Source organism: Rhipicephalus sanguineus, chromosome 3 (genome assembly GCF_013339695.2).
Source record: "Rhipicephalus sanguineus isolate Rsan-2018 chromosome 3, BIME_Rsan_1.4, whole genome shotgun sequence".
Taxonomy (NCBI): Eukaryota; Metazoa; Arthropoda; class Arachnida; order Ixodida; family Ixodidae; genus Rhipicephalus; species Rhipicephalus sanguineus.
In genome coordinates, this window is record NC_051178.1 from 207980635 (window position 1) to 207998696 (window position 18062).

General features: G+C 47.0%; 1 protein-coding gene across 2 annotated transcripts in view; it reads right to left on the reverse strand.

The window, feature by feature from the left end:
* Positions 1-8020: 8020 nt before the first annotated feature.
* The window catches only part of LOC119388181 (high affinity cAMP-specific and IBMX-insensitive 3',5'-cyclic phosphodiesterase 8B), a 249064-nt gene continuing 239022 nt past the window's right edge, over positions 8021-18062 (reverse strand). For both annotated transcript variants that reach the window (XM_037655835.2, XM_037655833.2), the window contains 4 exons: positions 16165-16390; positions 14950-15111; positions 13894-14023; positions 8021-11771 (listed from right to left, as the gene is read on the reverse strand). In XM_037655835.2, coding sequence (XP_037511763.1) covers positions 11674-11771; positions 13894-14023; positions 14950-15111; positions 16165-16390 — 616 coding nt within the window. In that variant the 3' untranslated portion in view covers positions 8021-11673. The remainder of the gene's footprint in view (positions 11772-13893; positions 14024-14949; positions 15112-16164; positions 16391-18062) is intronic.

The following is an 18062-nucleotide window of genomic DNA, read 5'->3' on the forward strand; positions in this document are numbered from 1 at the left end:
CTCACTCACTCACTCACTCACTCACTCACTCACTCACTCACTCACTCACTCACTCACTCACTCACTCACTCACTCACTGCTTGGATACGTGCGTTATAATTCGATTATAACGTACGTACTCAAGCTACGTAAACCCTATTTTAAAACTGCCTAATATATGTGCAGTGCTTGCAGAATGAAATGCGACAATCCGCCTTCATTTTGTGCCACATCGGCGTAAGAATGGCTCGGACGCTTACACTAAAGCCCCTCCATCGCGTCTACTGGGCGGAAAACGCATGGCTTACACCAGAGCGAACATCACCTTTGGTTGCCAGATTAAAATCGACTACACGTGGTTATCTCGAGGCCGGAGGCTTGCAGTTCGTCGGTCAGGAGCGTAAGTGTTCGCATGACGCTGGCCCTGCCGCTCCACTGATGCCGTCGAAGCTAGAAGTCCTGGAAGAGCTAAATTTCGGCAGCAGAAGACGCGTACTGGTTATTACACTTGAATTTCGGATGTCGCATTTCCTTCCGCGAGCACTGAACATTTAACCTTGAAGTGTGGCTTCGCGGCAGTGCGGCTCCACGCTCTAGGGAAACCGCCTTTTCAGGCAGGTTACTTGCGGTAAAGTACGTGTATTCGTTCGTTTTAGATACAATAAATTATTCTCTCTCTTTTTGTTAAACGACAGGGCGTGCAAACACGAACACGAGAGAGAAGCCAAGACGCCACAATCGCCGTTTACACGCCCTGCTTGCACGCCCTGTCTTTTAACATGAGTACGTACGAAATAGCTCGGCTGTCTGTTATTCGAAGTGTATCTTGTATTTAATAAAATTTGTTGCAGGTGCATTTTTGAACAGAAAGGTAAGCCTATCATAGCCTTTGCAAATAATGCATTTTTCGATTTTGGAATGTCTCACCCGATTTTAATTAAGTTCATTGTCGTTGCATTTTTTTACCGAAACGGTCTCAAACACGCGGCCTGCGGCTTCACAATGAATGAAAATTTTGTCACTTTGCTAAATGGTCATCGCACTATTTCCACGCCTGTTGCGATTAATAACGCCCTGTTCGGGTAAGCTACAGAGACGGGACTGGTCTTAAGCATTTCTTTTTTCGTGAGGCACCCCATGGGCTCACCGCGTGTTGAAACATAACCGTGGGACAAAATCTCTGTATTTCAGAATCGGCGTCCAGATTTCAGTCATTCTGGACATCAGTATCCACATGTTTTTGGAATCGTCAGAAATGATATGAGATATAGAAAATGAGTTCTTTCAAATGGACGCGTTAGGTGACATTTTGTTCAACAACCCCCTTCTCCCCCACTTCAACAATTTACCAGCGAAGCTATTTAAGTTAGCTGTAATTTGTGAGTTCGGCCTATCAGAAAATTATCATCATGGACGGGTAGGGACCACAAAATGTGGGCAGATGCCACTACTCAGCGCTAGGGCGTGGCCTGTAATAACCCTGAGGACGAGTACAGAGAGAGAGAGAGAGAAAGAAAGACAAATAAACAGAGAGACGGTAAGAAAGATGTAAAGAAAGAGAACGAGCAAAATTCTTGCCAAAAAAAAAAATCGAACCCGCGTACCCTAGATCCGAAGGCGAGCGTCCTAACTACTCGGCTATCCAGGCACTCTAGCAGAGCAGAGCATAGCCTTGCTTAGTATAGTGTAGCAAGGGGGTGGGAAAGGGAAATGAGCGGGAGGAGGGGAGATGTGGTGGTGAGGAGGAGGAAATCCCACTACTCATCACTAATAATAATAATTGCTAGAGTTTCACATCCCAAAATCCCGATATGATTATGAGGGATGCTGTAGTGGAGGGCTCCGGAAATTTTGACCACCTGGGGTTCTTCAACGTGCACCTAAATTTAGTACACGGGCTTCTAGCATTTTCGCCTCCATCGAAAATGCGGCCGCCGCGGCCGGGTTTCGATCCCGCGACCGGCAGGTCGACAGTCGAGCACCTTAACCACTATAGACCACCGTGGCGGGTGACTACTCACCACTGGTTCACTAAGAGAGAGAGAGAAAGCTATAGAAAGAAAGAAAGAAAGAAAGAAAAAAAGAAAAAAAGAAAGAAAGAAAGAAAGAAAGAAAGAAAGAAAGAAAGAAAGAAAGAAAGAAAGAAAGAAAGAAAGAAAGAAAGAAAGAAAGAAAGAAAGAGAGAGAGAAAGAAATGGTGGGAATGAAGACATTCCCACTCCTGCAATAGCCCTGCATTGGGCTGCAGTATTTGAAAATAAATAAAATAAATAAAGAGATAGACTTGGCACGACTAGTGCGAAGCTGCCCTATACTATATAGCAAACGGGAAATGCAACGGCGGCTGCGAGAAGAGCCCGAAACGACGGACGCCCTGCGCCAACGACGACGTGCCCGTAGATCTATGAGAGGTGCGAACGCTCGGTTCTGGAGTTTGGACATCCGCGTCGTGACTAACCTAGCCTAGCAACAACCCAGAAGCAACCAGATTAGACTTCAGAATCGTCCAGTTTCGCTGTTTCAAGCCTTGCGCGACTTAGTGCAAGCTTCGCCAATTTTTTTCACTGTCCCGGCTACAGTGAACTAGTATGCTCTATCCCGGTCCTGGCGGGGACTAAATTTCGTGACTGCGGCCCGCTAGCTGAGGTGAGTTTGAGACCCTTGCTTTGGAAATCATGTATTCTTCGATGTTTGAAAGCTTTAGCCCAATTTATTAAAATTGATTTAGGGTGGATTTTTGACCGGAAAGATAAGCGTATAGCCTTTGCAAATCTTGTATTTTTCGATTTAGGAAAGTTTCACCCGACTTTAATAAAGTTCGCTATCGTTGCATTTTTTACCGAAACGGTAAGCGTATAGCCTTTGGAAATCATGCATTCTTCGAATTTAAAAAGTTTCAACCCAATTTATTAAAATCAAATGCGGATATTTTTGACCGGAAAGGTGCAAATTTTGCATTTTTCGATTTTGGAAAGTTCCACCTGACTTTATTATAAAGTTTGCTGTCGTTGCATTTTTTACCAAAACGGTAAGCGTATAGCCTTTGAAAATCATGTATTCTTCGATTTTTAAAAGTTTGAACCCAATTGAATAAAATTGGTTGAGGGTGGATTTTGAAGGTGCATAAAATTTGAGTGAATTTTTGACCTGTAAGGTAAGCCTAAAGCCCTTGGAAATCTTGTGTGCTTCGATTTTTAAAAGTTTTATTCTATTTTAATAGTTTGTTGTGGGTGAATTTTTACCATAAAAATAAGCCTATAGCGTTCGCAAACCTTCGATTTTTCGATTCTGGAGAGTTTCAGCCGATTTTAATATAATTGGTTGTCGTTGCATTTTTACCAGAAAGGTAAGCCTTTGGAAATCTTGTATTTTGCATGTTTGAAAGTTTCATTCCATTTTAATAAAGTTGATGGTGGGCGTAATTTTGACCACGTAGTAAACCTATAGCCTTTGGAAATCTTGCATTTTATGTCTTTGAAAGTTTCGTCACGGCTTAGTGAATTTGGTTGCGTGTGCATTTTCGTCAAACAATGTGAGCCTTCGGCTAGCTAGTGTTTAGGTATCATATGTCGTAACATTTCAATAATATTGCGGTCACCCTAATTTGATTAGCAGTGACGGTAATACGTTACCGTTTACGCTACGGTATTACCGTTCCACGATCCGAAAACCCATTAGCTGCGCGAGTACTCTTGGGTCTACCTGCGCCGTAATTTTTCTAAAGCGCCCTCTTCTTTAAAATTAGTTTTGTATACAACTTTAGTCCGTCCAAAACTAGAATATGCCTGCAGCATCTGGGATCCGAATCAATCCATACTAATCAACTCTCTCGAATCTGTTCAGAATCGCGCAGCCCGGTTTATTCTGTCCAATTACTCCCGCTACGCTTCTGTATCCACAATGAAGAAGACATTACAACTACCTGATCTGTCCTTACGTCGTAAATGTCTTCGTCTTTGCCTCTATCACAAAATTTATCATCAAAATGAAGAGTTAAAAAACCATCTTTTTCTTCAGCCTGACTACATTTCATCACGCGTGGACCACAACTTTAAAGTTGGTGTCCCACTTTGCCGAACTCACCTATACAACGACTCATTTATCCCCCAAACCAGCAGGGAATGGAACCACCTTCCCGCCTCCATCGCTGCAATTGCTGACACCAACTTTAAAAGTGCCATTCAAGATACGGTATTTTGTTAACTTGTATGTTCAGAAAATGTATTATTGCACACTTGTATGTATTACTGCACACTTGTATATGTATTAACCACTCCTTTCTGTAATGCCCTCGGGCTCTGAAAGTATTTGAAATAAATAAATAAATAAATAAATAAATAAATAAATAAATAAATAAATAAATAAATAATAAATAAATAAATAATAAGCTGCGCGAGTTCCTAAATGCGTGCGGCACCATGTTGAAGGATTATATATTGGCCAAAACAGGTCTTGCAGATTGAAAACATGCGGGCGGTTTCCACCAAGTCGCACAAAGCTTGGCACAGCGAAGCACGGTCCCGTCACCGCTCGTACTCCCCGTCTACCGACTACTCTCGCACCCAGACCAGATGCCGGGCTGCCAAGGCGCGCGTGGGTTGCGCCAAGTAAACAGGACACGCTGCAGTTCTGAGGCTTCAAAGCGCGAAAAAGTACCCGTTCACGCCGCTTCAGCGTATAGGAGCTCGTCTGGGCACTACTGCGACGTCTTTGGATGCCAAAACAAGCAGCGCAGCAGGAGGATATCACTTAGCGCTGTCTGCGACGATCACGACGCGGCACAGGAATAGTGCCGGTGTGGTGTTTTCAGCTTCGCCGCAAGTGGATAATTGTGATTCAAGCAGAAAAACTAGGAGCCGAGTGAAAATGCGCGAGTAAGTACACTAACTGCGTGTATTCTGTAGTGTGATGCCCACCCATTTCATTTTATGAAATTAATTTGCGTGACACGCAGCTGGGTTGAAGGCAGGCGCGAGCTTTGTGTGGGGGTGCACTTCATACATTTGAGCGTTTCCTTTGACGAGAATGTAGTCCAAGGTAGCGCTTTCAAGCACAAGCAATCAGCATGCTTTGCCACTTTCAACGTAGTATTAAGCTTTGGTGCTTTTGATGGCATCTACGCCTTCAAGATTTCGTCTTCAAAAGGTAGTAAATGGTACGGTGTACCTCAACAGCTGGCCAGAATTTTGTGCTTTCATTTCACTGTTTGAAATGAAACGGCGAGATCGAGCAGAGTCGGCACCTAGCGGCGAGCGGACGAAACCCCGCGGTGTGGATGGCTCCTTGCGTCGTCTGCTAGCCACACCGTGTTCGCATGTGTGCGTACGTCATGCGCGTCCTCAGATTACAGCTTATTCCGTTGTGCTAGCACAGTATCAAATGCTTGTACGTATGCCTATATATACACGATATACATAGGCATTTCGCCTTACGAGACTTGTATGCACTCTAATAAGTGAGTACACGCCCGTGTCGGTATGGCGCTAGGTCTAGCCATCGTACCGTCCATTCGCCAAAATCATTTCAAGTGGGTACCGCTTTCTCGTTCAAGCACGTCACATAGTTCATTCGGCGTCGTCCTAAACGAAAAAAGAAAGTACTAAATGTCGAGGTGTGAATGCAGAATTTCAGCGACACTGTCTCATAAAGTGTTGGCGATTTCTAAATCATTGTGATACCGCGAAGTATGAACTACAGTCTGCAGAGGCCGGTTAGCGGTCAAAAACACCTGAAGCCGCGCATTTCTATAGCAGTACGCGTATTCATGCAAACAGAAAAGCAGAGTGCACAAAGTTCTACTTCATCTAATTACGCAGAAATACAGGTTCTTTTTCTTTGTAGCAGCTAGAGCAAGAAGTAAATACTTCAATGGCTCAGTCGCGCAACACAGTTTATATTGTGGTATAGGCAAAACACAATTTAAACACGTGCAAATAAAGCAAGAAAAAACATCGAGCACATGGCAAAACACGAATGTGACTGAAGGCCAGTACCCCATTGATTGGCAGATTGCACTTCTCTCACAATTAATAGGTACGTTAGAACGGTCGCGTGCATTGATGTGGCAATGGAGGGCACACACATCACCATTAGGCTGCAGTCAACGCGCTTTACTCGCCAACAATCGACTCAAACCGCATACGGTGAAGCGCCGCTGCGTACATTTGTATACGCGCCGCCGACCGCCTATCCACACAAACGCGGCGACGGTGCTGCCACCTATAGCCCGATCTCGCGGCGAATAGAGGTTGCGCGTCGGTGGGCGTGGCTTGGCTACTGCACATGCGCGGCTTGGACAGGTGGTGCGATATCTGGATGCTAGACGACGCTATCTTTTTTCTATCTCTTCCGTTGATCTTCTCTTTCTTTCTCATTCTTCATGCGCTACGCTTTTACCCTCTTCCTTTCTCCTCACCATCACACCTCTCCTCCTTACGCTCACTTCCCTTTCCCACCCCCTTGCTACACTACGCTGTGCTCTGCAAGGGTGCCTGGGTAGCTGAGTGGTTAGGCCGCTTTCTTTCGGATCCAGGGTTCGCGGGTTCGAATCCCACCTCGCGAAGAATTTCTTTCAGCAAGAATTTTTTGCTTCCTCGTTTATATATTTCTTTACGTCTGTTTCTTTCTCTCCCTCTCTGTACTCGTTCTCTCACGCATCAGACCACGTCGTAGCCGTGAGTAGTGGGATCTGCCCAAATTCTGTGGCACATACACGTTCATGATGATGATAGTTTTCTGGCACGGCCGCACATTTTACGCCGAACTCAAACAGCTTCGCTGCTAAAAAATCGACGTACGGACGACCGAAGGCGAACGGCGTCCATCCGTGGTCACGCAGTTCCAGGCGAAACAGCCGCCGAGCTTCGCCGCTAGGCTGACAGAGGGCGCTACTATCCCACCATCGGAAAGCTTTTCAGGGTTTCGCCAACGCCTCCTCTAGAAACATGCCTGCGGCGTCGCCGGCTATTTCATTGTAGCTGTCCTGCCTTGAGTTGTGGTCGCTTGTCGAGAGGTGGCGCCACGTACTGCCCTATTGTTTTCAATGGAGCTGGCGGGGTGTGACGTCGAGGGGGGTAATGTGCGCATGCGCAAATGTGTGTTGCAAGCGGCCACCGCAAGGATCGCCAGCTACTGCCCTCATTAGAAACGGTAAAGGAGGGAAAGGGTAGGGCAGGAGGTTCTTGGCTCACGCGGCAGGCATCTGCCGCGTGAGTGAGAGGAGGCGTTGGTTTCACCTATAGATAAATATAAACACAAGGGAAACACAGGTACAGGGCGTACATTGCACATCCCCAGCATTCACTTAGAGTGTAGCTACCCACAATTTTAGATGTGAAGCATCTTATAGCGGAGTTCAATCCGGTGGTGGTGGTGGTGTGCGGCGTGATCACCCTTACTGCGCATGCGCAAACCCTCTCCACTTCCCTTCCCCTCCCCTCTCCTCTCCCCTTTCCCCCTCACCACTCCCCCTCTGAAACGCGGGTTCTACATGCCGAAACACTGCTTCGCATCGCCTCATGGTCCCTTTTAGCGGGAGATGGTGTGATTTTTTTTAATCTGCACCGGTCGTGCGACCAAGTTTTAGTCACAAATGGCCACTTAGGTCGAAATCGACTGCTTTGGCTCAGTCGTTCGCTGCTTGATTTTTCAGTCGCGAGCCTACAGTCGCAAACCTCTGAACCAGTCAAATGCGCAGGAACAGGACGTCAGCTTATTTTACGAGACAATGGCAGTGTGAGCAGACGTGAATTCGCGGCGGCGGGTAGGTCGCGCTAGCCGGTGTGAACATCGGTCGCGTTGAGTTGCTCTTCGGTGGCCACTCGCAAACGGTCGCGTGACCGGTGCTAGTCGCAGTTGTGAATGAGACCGAAACGTATTCCGGCAGTCCGTTTCTCTTCCTCCTCAACAAGGCGGAATCAGGTGAGCCAACTTAGCACGCCACAACAATTGCAGCGCCCGTGTCTACAGTTGTGCACCGGGCCTCGCGCCCGATATCCGTAACCTACAAAACATACTAAAAAGACGAAACAGAACTAACGGAACGAAAAATGAAAAAACGGGAGGTTCCGCTTTGGCAACATTTTTATTGGGAAATGACGAGTGGTTGGTTGGCACTTACAATATACTCACGCACGCACGCGCACACTCAAACTCACACGCACTTAGCTGTTTATGACGCGCACATTTAGTGCATTACGTTCGGCGTACGCGAACACGCGCCTACGACCTCTGAACTTCGTGCTGTTACTGAGTGCTCTTGCCGCAGGTCTTGTATCTGTCGTATACCAAATATTGATGCCTGCGTGTTGACATCGACCGTCTTGAGGAATAACGCGCAGAAAACACATCATTCTTTAGGACGAGCAGCATCACGATTGGCATCGCAGGTTCACTCGAACAACACTTCCGGTCTTCCCGTGAAAACACGTCCGAAAGAATACCTGGACGCGCGCAGTATCCGAACCGCGCAAACTAGTTTGCACAGTTCAGGTACTGCGCGCGTCCTAAGATTCTCGAATTGACTATGATCGAACTTTCTGTGAACATCTCCAATGGAAAAAAAAGAAGAAACTGCTGCGCAGTTTTAGTGCAGCACGAACGCACTTGACTCAAGAGCTACGTCTGTGAATTATTTTCATTCAGATCACCGAATGCTTAGCCGTACAACGGAATCACATTTACTGCTCTGCCGTGGATTTATGCAGTGCGTAACAAGCTCTGAATTAAGTATACGCTCAGCGCAGACGTCTACGGTACACTGGAAGCCTTCGTCATTTGAGGATCGGTCATAGTTATTAGCGAAGGCTATTTTGGCAGGAACATTTAACCTCATGCGCCTTCCTATGTGAAATGCAATCCGGTTATACATATTACCTTCGGCAGTTCGCTTTGCTGGTTATGAAGGCATTCTTAATTGTTCGTTCGCCGAAGGGCTTTCATAGTGAATTCGACAGCATTGCATTCCTGCTAGCTGCAGCACTCAGTAACTCCACGAGCCGTTGAGAACCTTGAGGGGAAGATGAGACAATATTAAGGTGTCATACCAACATGACGACACAAAGCGGTGTACCGTTTCCCGTTAATTTCACTCACTAGAGGGCAACAGTGGTTAGGAAGCGGTGGCTACACCATCGCAGTAGAGTGCATGCGTGTGACAAAATCGGGTGACATTACCCTGACACAACACACTTTCTGTTTTCGTGCATGAGACGCAGTCAGCGACGTGAACAACGGATGGGCGTGGAGGACTCTTCTTGCTTGAGCAATGAACACTGGTAAAACAATGGATTCGCAGTCGCTATACAGGGGCACTTCTTTGGCACGGACAGAAAAGTGTGGTCAGGAGGACTAGTATCTCAAAGAGCGCGCGCTGTTTCTCTTTCATACTTGCTTTTGATATGTGCTCTGAAAATAACTGTTTTCACGAAACCTCGGCTCCGGTAACAGCCCCTGTGACTCTCACAATGACGCGATTGGTGGCAACCCAGAAGCGTTGGGAGGAGGCAGGTGACTGGCTATTCTAGAGCCGTCTACGTGTACACGTATTGCGGGTGTTTCCTCAAATCTTGAAGGCTAGTGCCTCCAGTAGTGTTAGCATAAATTTGCCGATTTAGCTGCATGCTGCTGCCGAAATCGCGATCAGAACGTGTGCAATGGGAATAAAAAGATTTAAACGTGATGCCTACAGTTTCCACGATTCCCACGATCAGTGAAGTGGAATTCCCCTGCTCGAAGAGTGGGAATCGAGTGCAGACTGAAGACCATAAATTACCTCAACTTTCTTGTGTGCCGATTTCCTTTCACCAGGAGGGTGTGCAGCGTGTTCGTGTAGTGAGGATCTTCATTTGGCTTATGTAACCTTCTGAATGATAATGCGAGAATGACTAGTGTTGTACTAGCTTGTACAAGCTTGCGTGATATTAACCCTCTTGTAAAATTTAAACCAATTCACTCTATACAATCGGAGTATAGGTCACTAGTCATTCATGAGTCCAAAGTAATTAGCTCTCTTGTAGTACAACTTACCAGTTGCACATGCTTAATGCAGGATGAAATTGCTGCCGTCGTCCTTCAACTATCTGAAATTTTATGCTGCTACTTTGGACAGCCGAAAGTGTACGTGCAATCACCACAGACGGTGTTCTTACGAGACCATTCGCCGATTGTTGCGCGTCACAAGCTCTTTTAATTTGCCTACTTTATTGTCGACGACCGACTGCCAGATCCCGCTGCTTCAATGTTGCCATCAACACGATGAAGTGTGTGCGTACAATAAGCTGTGCGTACACGATGACACCCCTGCGATAGCTGGCCAAGCTTGCTGTGCCCTATGCGCGCATTCTCCGACGTCTACATATTCTAGCTTTTAACTTTACGTAAGGCGTACTCGGCGCGCTTGAAACCCTCAACAAACACCAAAATTCCCGGGAGCTCTTCGCCAGCGCTCGCGAGCCTGTCGCCCAATTTTTCTCGCTGTATACTGTGCTGACTGCGCTAAACCAAATCATCGACGCACCTTGCTAATGCCGCTGTCTGTAGAATGCTTTTTCGACTAGTCAACATGAAATAATGTGGAACATGAAAATTCCGAGAGTACAACCACAGGCGTAATGCAAGGTGCCTGTAGTCGCACCAGAAGCTGCCGGCACTTCCACAAGTAGAGTGAAGCGCACCGGCTTCGGCGCAACATTAGTAAACGCCAATGTCCACCATAATTTACACCTCCAGAGCCAGAATGCTTACTAGCTGCCCAGCAGCGGAAATGACGTTTAGCACGCAGCCTGCCTTCACACGCACACGCCTCACGTTTCAACGTTCATACGAGTGGGATCATGGCAATGGCTCCACTCCCGCGGTTCACTTACGTACAAGCATCATTTCTCGCAGAAGCAGACAAGAAAAAAAAGGAAGACAGCAGAGTTGCTCTTGAGAATAGGACACAACAGTGTGCAAATGAATACGCTTAGGTGAGACACTTTGCAGGCTAGCTGCTTTTTGACTGCGATAAAACACTTGTCACAAGCGGTGCGGCTGATGCTGGGGATGTTGAGACAAACATATATCATTTTCTTCATTTTTTTACACATACCTACCTTTCAGCTAACCGTTATCCTGCATCTCCCCGTCGCCCACCCCTTTGTTAATGAGAGTTAAGCAAAAGCAGCGACAACAAACAGTTCGTGGAAGAGTGCAAACAAGGAAAATTCAAGGTCCCGCCGGGAAGGCCACGCACTCTATCGGGACAAAGCCTTTTGCGATCACCGTCGTCTGTGCCAACGCACCGTTGGCTCGTTCGGCTACTTGCGACACTGCTTGTCAACGTCACGGGCGCCACTTGAGTTGCTGTTTTCACCTCTGACACACATCACCGCGGTACAAGCGCGCACTCCGCTGTTGCCGCGCCACGCACCGCGTGCACAGGTCGAAGCAGCGATTGGCACCGTAGACACTACTAGCCTCGCAGGGCGCTTTGACGACGTTTCTTCCGACTAATACCGCCAGCCATTCCCGCATCGCCGCTTTAAGTCCACACTGTTTGACAGCGTCCTCGAAGCAGCACAGCAGCTTCCTTTCTTCAATGTGTTCGTGTGCATCTCTCCCGCACTCACTCTCCCATTCCACTCCCCTCCCTTTCCCAAACAGTGAAGATGATTGAAGCCACTTCTGCGCTTTAGGTGAACTGGTGACGAGCCATTAGCGATTCCCTTGCTGACAAGATGACGGCTCCTTGTCTTTCCAGTAAATGTAGTTCTTCTCGATGTACTCCATGAGCTCCGGGAACTCGCCGAAGTCTGCGTGCACGGAGAAAGGATAGGAAATATAAGAGAGTCCGAGCGAGGGAATTCGGGGTAGCTCATGCGTCAGAATCACGCTTTTAAACCGTCGATAGAAGTTGACGTTTCAAAATTTTTTTTTCCTTAAGTGCAGCGGACGTACTCAAATTGGTTCGGCCATAATATTGAAAGCGTTTTCATGTTTCTCACGTATTTTAGTAAGAGAGAAAGAGGGCAGGAAACATAGGAGGTTAGGATCTGAGCAAGAACATGGCAGATGCCTCCGTAATGAAGCTACTCCTCAAGAAATCAAAAAATCTTTTACACGAAGAAGATGTGGCTGGTGCTTTTCACATTCATGTAAAAAGCGCTAAATAAACGGACAAAGTAAAGACACAAACTTAAGAAAACTACACGTTGCCATAGCTTAGCCGAGACGTTCACGGTAACTAAGCCCGCAGACGTCGCACCAAGGTGACCCAGTAGCTGTAGACGATGCTAGCGAGTGTAAGGCGGCGGGTGAGATAGACTTCGGGCCGCGACAGCAGCACGTCGATAGGGATGAAGTGCAATAATTATCGTGTGCCGTAACTTGAACACGTACTCAAAATTATTTCGGAGCCTTCCACTAAACCAGTCGTTACATTCCTGAAGTGTACTATCGGCGTCAAAGGAAACCCGAACAGTGGCAAGCATTATAAACGGTATACAGTGCGCGCCGTCCAGTCATCACCGTGGACATGCGCAGTGCTGCCAAACCGGAGTGCTGCGCGCCTGTCAATGGTGATGACTGGACCCGTTTTTAATGCTTGCCACTGTTCGGGTTTCATTTGACACCGATAGTACGCTAAACGCGTTTACCAAATGAGTTGCAACTTCACACTCATTACAGCCGTGTTGGATCTAGACCCAAGGCTTGCCCACAACACTGGAGGCTTAGCTCTGACAAGGGTGGGCTTTTAAATACCGAATAAATGCGGCCGATGCGCCTCGGAAGTCCCATAAGTCTAACCGTTTGGTAAGAATTAAAAGCGAAGAGTGGCGGCTGTTACATGTTACAAAAGTGAACTGTAAGTACAGTGGTCCAGAAGCACATCAAAGCGAAAAGAGGTATGAAAAATACAATTTATAAGCAGGCGATGCTGAATGGCACTACAACAACTATAAGATGGTCCGGTAACAAACCATTGTGGTTATTTTGGAAGTTGCCTGAGCGATGTAGACTCCTCGCATTATTCGCACTATTATTCTTTACTTTCACATGCGAGTAACAATCTTTCCGTTTTTATTGCGCAAGATCGCAGCTCGATTTGGATGTTCTCAACGACAGCGGCATCCGTTGGAAAAAGGGCAACTTCATACTGTCCTGCTGGCGACATCGTCTCTTGGCAGTATTTCGGCATGCAGTCAACATCTTTCGGCCAGCACCGACACCTCCTAAGTTTTGTAAAGGTACCTCTTCTCTCTCTCTCTCTTTCAGGCTTCCATGGGAAAACGAAAAAGGCCTCGCACAGTTTTTATTGTGTCGTTGTGTGCTTAGCCATCCATCAAGCAGTCAAAGTGAACTAAAGCTGAAGCTTCGAAAAAAAAAAAAGAAAACATTTTTCCAGCGCGTGAGGGAAGACGCAAGGATAGATCGCAGAAAAAACGACAGGACAGCCAGAATGCCCGTCTCCGAAAACTCTCTTGCCGCTTCTCCGCTGTAACTTCGCACCTTTCTTTACACGGTGGAAAATGTATCTTTCAAAGTCTGTCCAACTACCCCAACACTCCGCTTTAAGTAAACCTGAAGCAAACTCTGAAGGGGAAGGAGGGAAAGGATTATGATAAATGGCATGGATACTTAGATGACACCGCGAAATTAAGGCCGGTATAGCATAACGATGTCTGTCATTGGGTTTTATTGCTTTCTAATATCTACGGAATACAACAGGTGGTAGCCGGTGAAAAGAAATAGTATCGGAGTATGCTGGTTGCATTAGCCCGGCCGATTTGTGAATCTCATTAAAGTGGTTTTCTTAAGCAACAGATATCCCGCAAATGAAGCCTTTGCTAGCTCGTCAAGTGCGTCATTTGCGAGGGTGCACTTGGTGCGCGTACGCATGTTTCGCGGTGTAGCATAGCGGGGAGGGCAACTTGCCTGACCAGGCCCTGAACATGTCGCGCACAAAGTAGTTGATGAAACCCGTCTGTGAGTTTGGGATGCTGCAGGTGGCGCGGTCGAAAGCAGGCATCACCACCGTCAGACCGAGACGCTTCTCTTCGTCCGTCTGCGCAAAAACAATTCCCGAGACAGAACAACGGGTTACCAGCGCATTGATTACACCGTGCACGGTTTCTAGTACACGAAATACAACCTACAAACAAAAACAAACGGTACAAAGGATCCGCAATAAGCATTTACGGGTCTCTACCGCCACTTTGTGGAACGTTCTTAACGTAGAGTTAAGAGTTAACGAGTTAAAAAGAAGGCTGTGCGCACGTTATCAAGGCGGCATGCCAAAATGTGCCAACCATTTCCAAAAGCAGCATAATATCAGTGGGAACGTATTTGAACATTACCGTACGTGCTACAAAAAAGGCCTTAAGATGAGACGTGCCACTGACAACAGCAAATTTATAATCGTAACGTTTTTCGAACAGAACGCACACGTTCCGAAAAGTCCTCCGCATGCATTCATTATGCAGAAAGTAGGGGACATGCGGATGCTGGAATGGTCACATATATTATTCAGAAGGTCGCTCGGGCCGAGGCTCGTGCTTTGCAGTTCACAGTGAACGCGACATTAATCTGCGCGAATTTGGCATTACCGGCAGGCAGGCTTTTTCGCACGTTTGATGAATGCAGTGTAGAGCCTGCTTTACAGGCAACCAAGATATGCTAAAACGTTTTCTCTGCCTGACTTATGAAAGTTGAAACGATGGTACATAGGACTGCACACGGGGAAAAGTGGCTGCTTTTCCTCTGAGCTTATTTCTTCTGAGCGAGCTTAAGTTCTAGAATCCTAGGATTTTATGAGCGTAGAATTAGTGCTACCTACACGAAGTCTATTATACGTTCTGTGACGCATTACGTTTCGGTTTACTTTAAGTACTCCCGAAAATTTTCAATAAGTGGACTCGACAGTGCCCCACTGTCACCATCTTGAGACTCGGTAAAGCGTGCAGAATCTTGTCAGAAGGCAGCTGTACGCACCTGAGCGCAGTACTCTTCGGCGATTCGGTGCGCCCACTGAATGCACAGGTTGATGGGGCGCGCCGGGTTTGACACGTCGGAGCACTTGATGAGCATGCGCTTGATGAGGATGATGTTTTCGGCAGAGCGCAGTGAGGCAGACTCTCCATGCTCTTGTAAGGGCTGCACATGTTATAGCTTCGGTCATCATATGACGCAGTAAACGTTAACAAGAACGGTTTATTTAAGTTGCATTTCTCTCTCACAGGACACCAGCACTCACTCGAACAAACATTTCGTGAAGTGATACACTTTGGGCTACGCAGTCTTGAAATGGAGTGCAAAGGTTGCAAGTCACATACCTCGGTGGAAACTATTTCCAAATGAGTTAGCACTGTCTGCTCGATCTTGTCCCAAATTAGACCGTTGGTTTCTGTGATCGTGAACAAAGCAGCCCGCCAATAAATTCTTACCAGAAACACTTAACGACAGCGTAATTATACCAACTAGCAGTTTCCATATAGCACTCAACGAATGTGCGCTAAAGTACCAGAATCTGAATACTGCAAATGAGTTTAAGGAACAGTGCTCGAGCGAAACGGCGGCCTCACGAAGACAGATAATCTGGTCTGTATTTAACGATACCACAATTTTATGAGGAGGATTAAGGTTGTACTCCGTCATGTACTGCTGCTGGGCCAGTTAGTTTCGAATACCGGCGCAGCGCCTCCTTTATTATAGGAGGCGTTGCCGGTGAATTTCGAACACCTAGAACATCACAACAAACAAGTGTGACAAAAATACTACGAACCCCCCCTCCCCTTCTTGAGAATTCGAGTTCTCGAATACAATTCCCGATTCCCAACTTTCGCAAAATTATTTTTTAAGAGATAAGTATCGGCCTACACATAGCAAATCAGCAAAGATATCACGACAGGTGCAATTCCCAGAATTTCAATTAACATTTTATTTCAGAGTCAATGACACTCAAGACACTTGGTGGGTACAGACAAAAAGCTATTTATCAGGCTTGACAGGGTCTGTACCCTAGGATTTGGCAAAAATGACATGAGAAGAAAAAAAAAAGCACAGAAGTGGAAAGTATGCACAAGGCACGTGTCTTCACTGGAAGGTCATAAATAAGCTAGTAATGCTAAAACTCGTTATAACATAGGTCCGTAAACAGCAATAAATGAAAAATTTCGACAACTTTGTTGCAAGGGTGTGAACAACTACCTCCGCCTCGAAGCCTTCCTCCTCCTGCATGGGCTTCTGGAACGCGTTGAGGAACTTGGAGAGGTGCTCGAAGTGTTTCGTCATCTCAGTGGCCAGTACCATGTCGATGATGGACAGGCGTACCGAGCGATACACGTCACGATCCAACTTTTGGAAGATGTTGACTTTCTCGTCCGACAGCGTCAACTTGAACGCGAATGCCGCGTGGTGACTCTCCAGGACAGAGCTGCGCAAAAACACATTCTCAAGGTCGCATACGTTGTTCTTATAATTTCTCGATGCAAGGGATGCGCGATTGGAGGAAAGAAGGCGTTGTTGTGAGGAAGTGACACTATTTCTGCAGCTTTGGAACCATGGCGAAACGCATCGTTTGGCTAAAAGCCAGGAGACCGCTAAGATCAATTTTATAGATGTAAAGGGCTTCACGGAAAAAAAAAACACCTCTCCGAGGAGACATTACTCTGCCGCAACACACACACACACACACACACACACACACACACACACACACACACACACACACACACACACACACACACACACACACACACACACACACACACACACACACACACACACACACACACACACGCACACGCACACACTGAGACAGCACGAGCGGCACTTCCAACTGGCTTATCTTTGGGTGCTGACCGCGGAATAAATAGTCATACACGCATGCGACGGCTCTTCACAAGCTTAGGGTAACCAGCGGTCAAACAATCCCGTATCCGATTGGTAAATGGTAACAGACGTAACACTTATATCATTTCTACTTTTCTTGTTGACTCAGTGGGCTTCTACCGGCTTCCGCGCAGTCTGATTCTTGCTTTACCGATAGTCTTGATCTCCCGGAACCATGGTTGGCAAGTGCAGGACTTGCAATGTGCTGGCAAATGCGCCACGCCACCCGTCATTAGATTTAGTTCGTGTTCCCTGGCTCGTGCATTTATACAGGGGCCGGTCTGCGCGATGTGCAGGGTCTGTCCGTAAAGTAACGAGACTGGTTCTGCTAAAAAGAAAAGCTTCCTTGGGCGTCGATACACTGATTACAATGCGATTACCACGCTGCAAAGGCTGCCTGAAAGTCAGCTGCTGTGACCCCTTTGAGAGACTGTGACAGCCCGTTGGATGGCGGGAACACCGTCGAAACGCTGACCTTTCTGGCTTCTCGTGAGCTTTGTGAACAGGAAGAAGTCTGCTGGGCCCACATCAGGGCTGGTGCAGCCTTGATACAGCCCTGATGTAGGCCCGACAAACTTCTTCCTGTTGCCAAACCTCAAGAGAAGTCAGAAACGTCACAGAGTCTCTGAAATAAGTCACGGAAGCTGAATTTCAGGGAGCCCTTGCAGCGCCGGGATCGCGTTGTAATCGGTGTATGATCGACGCCCCAGGAAACTATTTTGAAGAATTTAAATAATATGTGCCGATCGGATCAATTAAGTTCTTTTTGCCAGACCCAGTCTCGTTACTTTACGGACAGACCCTGTATGATTTGCCGCCCGTAATGAACATTTCGTAAACCACAACCGTGGCACGTTTCCCGTGATTTATGCCGTGTTGCTTGTCACAACCGCGCTGGCTCGTCTCATCGCGAGCAGGGCATCGCGAGCGGTCTGCTTATTCTTAGTCAACAGCGTAGCGTGTTTCGTGCGCACGCTACGAATGCCGTGCTCATGGTGCGTATCGCTAGAATAACCACATCCTCTCGACTCTTGATTATTGAGGGCGCCGCTCCGGCCAAGACATGCGCCTTGCAGCTTACACTGAACGCGACAGTGCACTGCACGAATTTGGCATTACCGGCAAGCAGGCTTTTCTGCATGTTTGCTAAATGCGGTGTGGAGCCTGCTTTACATGTAGTCAAGAAAGGGTAAAACAACGTTTTATATTACGGG